Here is a 9727-nt window from a genome sequence, read left to right on the forward strand (position 1 = left end):
TATATATATATAATATTAATATTTCTTTTTTTGGAGAGCTGTATTAAAAAGATCATTGAGTAAGTTGAAATTTAATTAAAAGTTTAAATGATATAATATAAAACAACAAAAATTGAAAGTCCTTTCTATGCTAGTTATTGAAAACACTGCCACTCATAAATTATATTTAGATAAAATATCTGATTTTGCTTATCATGACTAAAAAAAATAATAATGATAAAGTTTCAGTAATTTTGTTCAATATTTTTATAATGAAGTTTGAAAAAAAAATAAATGTATTCTTCAGTTTTGTAAAATTTTTGTGCACTTTTAATCAATCAAACTTTTAATCAATAGTGAAAAGTAGTTTTCTTTTAAATTTGAACTATCATAAAAACAATATATTTCTTTTATTTTTAAATTATTAAATACATTTAAGCTTTTCCTCATGTTTTATTTGTAAATACTGTAATATCTTAATCACTAAAGTACAATTAACATTATCTAATTTATAATTAGATTTTAATAGAGATAGATTTTATAATACAGTCGATCCCCTATAACACTGTTGATAATTCCATTTTATATGAATTCCATGTTGTACGGGTCACTTCAATTTTACAAATACGTGAGCCATTCACAGTCCGGCACACGTATTTGTAAAATCGAAGATTTTATAGATTTTATATAGATTTTAATAAGATTTTAAGATCGAAGATTTTATATAGATTTTAATAATAGATTTTAATAAGTAATCTATAATTTAGGGGAAATAGCAAAAACTCATGGTGGATCAGAATTTATTTGGGCTAAAGACATGGAAACAAGAAACAAACTGTGGAAAGCCAGGCATCAATTATTTTATGCTACTTTAGCACTGAAACCTGGTAGTAAGGTAAGCTCTTTTTCCTTTATTTATAATTTTACAAAGTGAAAAAATAACAGTTTATTTATGCTTAGAGTGTTGTAACAGATTGTTGTGTTCCAATCTCACATCTAACAGAATTAATTGTAGAAACTAAACAAGATATAAAGAATTCAGGTGTTATAGGTGAGAAAATTATTGCACAATAACAGATATGAAGACTTAATAATTTTAATTAATAACAATGCATAATTACTAATGTATAATCTGCTATCACTTTTTCCTACTTCAGATAATAATAATTACAATTTTTTTAATAATGATATCTATTTTGAATGCATTTTTAGGACCAATTTTAGGCCATGTTGGTGATGGAAATTTTCATTCAATATTACTTTTTAATCCTGAATCTGAAGAAGAACTTGAAAAAGCTAAAAAATTATCAGTAGCTATGGCTGAGTAAGTTTTAAAATGAAAATAAATGTTATTATACTGTGATACAATGTAATAACAAAATATAAATTTACTTAGTGTTATGAAAATGCATTATGGCTCATATATTAAAAACTTATCCATTATATTTTTTATACATTTATATTTTCCACTATTCATAAATGTCTTTCATTTATAATACTACCTAATAAGAAAATCTGAAAGTTACAAAGTTTTTGGATAACAGAAATAGAATATCTACTAATTAAGATGTTATATCTCAATATTGGTATAAATTACAGTAGTCACCACTCATCTTAGGCTGCAGTTAACATGCCATCCAATAGATAGGATTAAAAAAAAGTAGCTTTGATTCATTGCATGAATGTTTTACATAATTTAAAACAATAATTATATAGTAATTATAAATATATAGTAATTAATGTAAAATATTCATGAGAATAGTGTTAGATACAGTATAGAGAATAGCTACTGTACTAGCTATTCTCTATACTGTATCTAACACCATATTGAATCAATGGTCACAATTGGAGAAAGACATATCAGCATATAAGTTAAATTTTTATTTTCACAAAAATATATATTATTTAGTATAGACTAGCATTTCTCAGCTTAAATTTGTTACTTCTGCACCCAGGGCCATTCTGAATAATTTTGTGCTATTCTCAGGTTGCTTCAGGAACCAATGTACTTATATTTCTATAAATTTTATGGCATTTTTTCAGTATCCATTCCAATTTAATATGAAGCAATTTCTTCTCCACATGATCTACCAGCATGGTACTGTGTAACTATATTTTCCCTTTGTGGTTTTATTTAATAAAGACAAAAATAAAATTTTTATACTCCAATTTTTTGTTTATTTCAATTTTATGAAACAGTCTTTTCTGTGAGTCTGTAATTTATTTTATTCATTCTACTACATTTCTTTAGTTTTATAATTGTACAAACATTACTAACAAGTAGTGATGTGCCGGATCGTTAAAAATGTATATCCGCGGATACGGATACGGATCTCTAATTTCGTACTCAGTCGGCGCTGGTGTGTGTGACCTTGGACCGATAGTTGATGCTTTGCGTTAATAACGCAACGTGTTTTGACTTGCACTAAGCATGTTTTTGTTTATAGTGTGAAAGTGTGCTAAATTAGAATTCAGCACAAAGGCAGACAGGATAAAATAACAAAAGTTGATATAATTTTCCAATTAAGCTATTTCGCATCTTTATACAGATTCTATTTCAGGGGATTCCAACTTCATGGTGCAAACAGTAGCATGCGAAATTACAGTGATAATAATAGTTCGCTGTATCCAAAGCACGTGTACAATACAGATCCCGATTGCGACAATATAGCTTGGAACTTTAAAACTAACCTTAAACACTAACTTAACACTAATAACAGAAAAAGGGATAGAATTAAGAAGACAGAAAAAATGGTAGATAAGATAGAAACAAAGATATCTGGGGTTTTGTCCCTTTTTTCGGCTTGTTTCTTTATGCGTACAATTGGGTGGGATAACACACGTCCTTCTCCTATAACTGGCCACTTCTCTTCTACAATAATTAGGATTTTTTTTTTCCACAGTTATCAATACGACCTTAAAACATGATCTTTTTTCTGAACTTATTTCTGAACTATCCGGTCATTGAAAATACAACTCCCAATATTCTCACCTTGTCCGTACACTCTGCCGTCCGGTTTATGAATGACCTGCTACATCACTTCTTTTTTTTCTCCGGCTCCTGCTTACACTTTTGCTCCTCAAATTTCTAGGAACTGCTCATCCCACCCAAGGGACAGGGAATAGATAAGAAAGTTCTAGAAGAAAATAGAATAGAACAAAAGGTAGAAAGAAGAAACAAAACTAAACTAAAATTAATATTTACAAAAATATAGTGTACCGCCACAATAATTTAGTGCAGTGTTTTCCAACCTTTTTTGTGCTATGCCCCACCTAAGCCTTTCTAAAATTCTTATGTCTCCCTAACATATACAGCAGCTATACAGTTAACTTAAACTCTGGACAAGCTCATTTTCGAATTGCCCTCCTTAGCAATCCAAATGTCCCGTGGGGTGTGAGCCCCACGTTGGGAAACACTGGTTTGTGGCTAGTGTGACACGAGATAGCGTAGATTACGTTTGTGTTTTTGGAGAGTGTTGAGTTAAATTAAAATAAAAACAATGTCGACAAAAAAGTTTAGTAGTGTAATATGGAAATATTTTACGATAGTAAACAACGAATATGCTATTGCTACCTATCTTTAAAATTTCATACAAGTAATGAAATTCATTAAGATAAAAGATCCGTTAAAGATCCGCTAAAAAGTAACGGATACAGATATGGATCTCTTTTTTTCCTCAGATATCCGTGGATACGGATATGGATACGGATATCCGCACATCACTACTAACAAGTAAGCTTTGCAATCTAAAGGTGGCTTTCCAGCAGAACACTACAGCCATTAAAGCAACCTACTTTTGGTTAACTTTGATCCAGTGTATCTCTTAAACTAATACAAATTGACTTCCTGTTCAGAACATGAAAAATTGCTTATACCATATTTATTCACGTATAAGATGATCTCATATATAGGACAAGATGTGACTTAAAGATCAAAATAAAGAAAATTAGATTTAATAATACAATCCTAATTTTATTTTGTTTAATCACAAATAAAATAATATCAAATGCATGTATTAAGACAAATCACCATATTTTCTTGATGCTATCACCTTTTGTTTACTCTCAGACTCACCCTCTGAAGTTTTGTTACAACTCCTCTCTTTCACTATCATTCCAGAAAGCGTCATCCTCTGATTTGTTGAGTAAATTTGAAATGCAGTATTTCCTGAATGACTTTGCTATCAGCTCTCGAGGAATGCTTTTCCATGCATTTTGCTATGTGGGTATCAGTATCCACATAGCAAAACCAAAAGATTAAAATGCACATGACAGGAAAAAGTTTATTTTTATTGATTCAGAATGTTCATTCAGATTCATTAAAAATACCAATTTAACAAATATGAAATAACTACATTTATAATCATTGTTAAGTGACTAGCTATTTTTGGACTATCTGTTTGAAAGCAACATGCACCTTGACTTCGATAGCACCCTGCTATAATGGCAGCATGAACTATATGTGGTTCAGAAAAATTATTGCAAAAATGCAGAATCCTTTGCTCACCTGTATAAGATGATCTAAGTTTTTGAAGCAGTGAAAAATGAATAAAAACCTCATCTTATACACGAGTAAATACAGTAATTATTTCTTGTCTACAATAATTAAGTTTGCAAAATTTTTGAACACCAGTTTGCAATATAGTAGAAAGGGAATAAAAAAAAATATTCCCTTTCTACTATATTGAATAAGAAAAAATGCCTCTCATGTTACTCTAACATTTATTCTATTTTTTATAAATTATCATCAAAACTAACATTTATTTATTCAGTTTGATGAGTTCAACATTAAATAAATTTAAAATTTTACAGAAAATATTTATGAAATGATACATTCTAGATTAAAATAATAATAAAAATTTTAGTTTNAATAATCATATCATAAAAATCATTTCAGAATTATTAGATGAACTTGCAATTGAAGCATCAAATAAATATAATCATCTTGATCATAAAGTAGCTCCAACACTATTTTTAGAATTTCATGGAAATGAAGCAGCTGTTGAAACTTGTGCAGAACAAGTTGGTAAGAAATATCTTTAATGCTTTAATCATTAGAAAATTAACAGTTTATTGTTAAGTTTTTTTTTTCAGTTTTATAAACTGAAAAGAATATTTTATCAAATCAGATAATTCCTGAAAATAAATATTTATTCTGATACTATGCTATGGTAATATCAGACAAATGAATTTGAAAGGATAGTTTTTTAGAAAATGGGAAATTTACTATATATTCTTATAATTTAATAATAAATCTTTTAATAAATTGCATTAGAGATTTAATTTAAAACTGTAGGGGTAAAATAGATAAATAGATTTTTATCATAAATAACAGTTTTGATGAGAATCTACCGTAATTTATCTTGTAAAGAATTAAATTACTTTTTCTTAATTTTTAAAACAATTTTACTGTAAATAAAATACAGTGTCTTCCGAAAAGAATGCTACTATTTTAAATTATGTTTGTTATCTAAGAACATTTAATGTACATTAAAACATTAAAAAATTGTCTAAGTTTCATATTTGCCCATTATAATTTTTTAACTATATGTTTTAAAACATATAGTTAAAAAATTACACAGCATACATCCAATCGATACTCAAATTCTTTGTACTCTTACTACAGTATACCCATTGTCATGTGAAGGTAGAAATATTGTGAGAATGAATCAACACAATATAACGTAAGTGCTTCTACAAGGGGAGAATTTATAACAAGCGTGCTTGGTGGAGCAGACGCTTATCAGGGGAATCCATTGGACTCAATAGGGACTAGACAAAGACAACTATCAAATTCTACAAAATATTCCTTTAATATACTTGGGAGCATACAGTACTCCTAAAACAAAGATGAGACAAGGAAAATACTGAGTCTGGCAAATCTAGTATATCGCGTATCGTTAACAAAAATCTCCCGACAATAAACTGCTCAAGCACACATAACATGAAGACATAGAAACATACCGACAGAAATGGGGTTTTGTCATATCTTTTCCTCTCCTTCACTCTGGGTAGAAAACAGTTCCAAATTCTGAAATCTCACACGGACTTGCTTGCACAGTCTTTTTTTCTTTTTTCATGCACTTTCACCACCACTCTTACTTTCCTACTTCCCCGTTCTCTCTCCACTTCCGTTCTGCCGTTCTCCCCCGAGACACCCTACCATAAAACTTCCACCCATGGTTACACACCCCAGAATTACATAACTCCTCTCCACCAAGTCGGACCCACCACATGGCGAAGGGGGGCAAGAAAAGACGTAAGGCACAGTCACTCTTCTCACAACAGCCATGATTTTACAGCTCCTGCAGATTACTTGTGTTGAACAATGATGCAATTATCATTGTTCAACTTTCCGACTATGTGAAATGCAGAACACAAAATATCTTCTATTGTGGAGTCACCATTTTTGTTTATGGTGTTCCTAGAGGTGGTAGATAAAAAAGTTTAAATGCATATGGGAGAAGAAATTCAGACAATTACTCTATTGCTTGGTGTATAGTACATTGCATACTTCTCAGGTAATAATTAATATAATTATCAATCAATCAATCAATCAAATATTTTTATTTGCATTAAAACTAAGCCTTGTTACAGGGGGTATAATTAATATAATTATATTAATTTAAAATGGTAACATTCATTTTGGAAAACCTTGCATTTTGTAGTGTTAGAACAAAACAGATCCAAGTACTGTACATAGAATAGAATTTTTTGTTATAATAACTGAAATTTCACAGAATGCATATTTAATAAAATTGTTTTGTTCTAGCATTTGTCACATCTATATGCTAGAAGAATTTTTGAATTACACCGTTAATAATTTTAACATTTTTCTTTGATTCTAAATTAACTCTTAATTTAGATGATGCCAAAGTACTCAGAAATCTTGTTTATTCGAAGAGAACTTATGCTAAGGTATTGTAGTATTGTTTTATCTGTAGTTCACTTTGCATTACTTTTTGCAAGTTTTCACTTTTGCTTGATTATACTTTCTCCTAAAATCCTCTAAAACTTATCCTTTTATGTAAGAAAATGGTTTGTTAAATAAAAGCTTTTTCTTTTAGGATTTTTTTTATATATACTACTTTAACAGAGTCAGTTTATCAAATATAAAATTTAATTAACAGATTCTGACAATCTTTCAAAAAAGCTATTAGGTTTTTCTAATTTTAAATGTTTGTTCTATTTCACAATGAAGTGATGATTTACAAATTCAGACTCTTGACACATCCACTTTATTCAGTACTGTTTATTTTATACATTTTTTGCCAATAGTGATTTTGGGTTTCCACCCTCTTCTATTGGCTAAAATACAAATTAGATAATACTGTATATAAATGTAGTAATAATTTAAAAAAAATTTTTTATGCACCATGATGTATAGCTTATGCAATCATTTGATTTTTGTTTTTTACATTAAAACTGATCTTCAATTTACCAATGTCCTGTGAATTATTTTCTGCATGTATTAGACCAGTGTTTCTCAACCTCTAACGAATCATCGCCCCCTTCAACGTAGTATCACCCCCCTTTAATAAAACCGCTACGTAGTATCACCCGCTTCACTTCAAAATTCCGATGTCCAGGGCCAAGGCTAACGCCAAATTCGTACTGCATTGAATAGACTAGTGACTAATGTTATTTGTTTAATTAATTATTGTACGATATAACGAATAAAATAATTAATTATTCTTAATATAATGTTTTACTATATTGCCCAGAATATTGTTTTTCACCTCCCAAAATATAAATTGTTGCTAATGCCCCCTCAACATGGAAAAACGCCCACATGGGGGCGATATCGCCCCCATTGAGAAACACTGTATTAGACATACATTATTATTAAAATAGTTCAAAAAAACTTTTTAACTATTTTAATTTAAATTTCTGGCTCCATTGAATATAATATAATTATATTATATTATATTCAATGGAGCCAGAAATTTAAATAATAATAGTTAAAAAGTTTTTTTGAACTATTTTAATAATAATGTATGTCTANACGTAATAATAATAATAATAATAATATAATTATATTATATTATTATTATTAATTTATTATTCAATAAATTTTTTTAATACTTACCTTTACAACAATCTTTTATTTAAATAGGAACTTTAGTTTACATTGATGTTTTATCAAACATTCATTTGACACTTCACCATTAAGACATTCACAAATGAACTTCACAAATGTTCCTTACACTATTTTATGATTTTTATATTAATAGCATGTTATTTAGCCTGTTCATTTCCTGTTGTTTTCCTTTCATGTTATGAAAAACTTTTTCTAATTTTGTTAAATTGATTAATGAATATCTAATTCAATACAAACTTTTTTCTGGAGTTTATACTTCTCTTTATTCTTAGTGCTTTCTGGTTTCTATAATACATTGTCAGGGACATATAAAAATTACAACTGTCAAAAAAAACACTCTCAAAAAACATTATATTGGAAAACAGTCAAAAAAAATAAGGTATACATTTAACACAAATTGTTCTGTATTACTTTCCAAATTTGTTAAAGCAATGTCTCCCTTCCAGCTATAAATCTTTTAAACTGATATTTTTTGATAATTGTATAATTTTTTGAAATTTACTGTTAATGTTCCTAATGATGTGTTGTAGGAACTAGAAAAACATTAGGAATAATAACAAATATAAATAAATATAAACTCTGGAAAAACAGTTTAATGAATATTGAATGTATTGCTCATATAGTCACTTACATTTTATAGCAATATTTTATATCTTCATATGAACTTTGTATTGACATTCCAGTGCATTTTTTTATTTAGTGATAAATTAGTTTTCCTTTCACTATTGCCATTTAGATATTTTCATTGTTCTTCCATCTTTTTTCAAGAGCAAATTTTTTTATCTTATTACATTCAGATTTACATAGAATATAAGAATATATATAAAATTTATAAGTATATTGCTTTTATTTTACATATTACATATGTATGTATGTATATATATGTAATATGTAAAATAAAAACAATATACTTATATATATATAATATTTTTGTATATATATATGTGGTGCCCGTCCCCCACGTTGTCGTGATTTGGGCAAGTCCGATGTCGTGTGCAGGAATTTGGGGCAGGCGGGAAAAAAGACGAACCATTAGAATCACGACATAACATGAACGACATGTCAGCTCAAAGACGATAATATTTGTTCAACAATTAGTATTAAGATAATTTGTTTAGTGCTTTTTGTTTGTAATGTTCCTTTTGTGTATCGTATTAAAATATACGTCATTATATACCATAAGAAGTTCCTCGTATTCTTTCTTAAACTGTGTTCCGTATACCCTTCTTAACACCCAGCCCAGCCATCTTTAGACATCCACATACATACATATATATATATATATGTATGTTTGATTACATATATGTATATGTATGTAATATATATGTAATATTTTTTTAAAAAATTATTAAACACATTATATGTGTTTAATAATTTTTTTAACTAACTAGGGAAGACTTTTCTTAGTTTTATGCATTATTGTTATTAGCAACAATGCCTAATATTAATATAATAGATTATTCATGGTTTAAGTTTAACTGTTCAGATACTTCAAAAAATTATTTACTAGAATTTTTTCAAAACTGAAAAATTTTATAAATGGCTATGGAGATGGCTACAGAGAAGAGAATTGTACAGAAAAAATTATTTCTAAAAATATCAAGTGAAAAATATTTCTGCCATTATATTTCTGCCAAAATGGTAATA

General features: G+C 28.3%; 1 protein-coding gene across 1 annotated transcript in view; it reads left to right on the forward strand.

The window, feature by feature from the left end:
• The window catches only part of LOC111625240 (probable D-lactate dehydrogenase, mitochondrial), a 49193-nt gene that overhangs the window by 32697 nt on the left and 6769 nt on the right, over positions 1-9727 (forward strand). Inside the window, exons 5-7 of the mRNA XM_023368335.1 lie at positions 747-874; positions 940-1030; positions 1192-1303. Coding sequence (XP_023224103.1) covers positions 747-874; positions 940-1030; positions 1192-1303 — 331 coding nt within the window. The remainder of the gene's footprint in view (positions 1-746; positions 875-939; positions 1031-1191; positions 1304-9727) is intronic.

This window comes from Centruroides sculpturatus, unplaced genomic scaffold (assembly GCF_000671375.1).
Source record: "Centruroides sculpturatus isolate CEXI.00-Female unplaced genomic scaffold, Cexi_2.0 scaffold317, whole genome shotgun sequence".
Classification (NCBI taxonomy): domain Eukaryota; kingdom Metazoa; phylum Arthropoda; class Arachnida; order Scorpiones; family Buthidae; genus Centruroides; species Centruroides sculpturatus.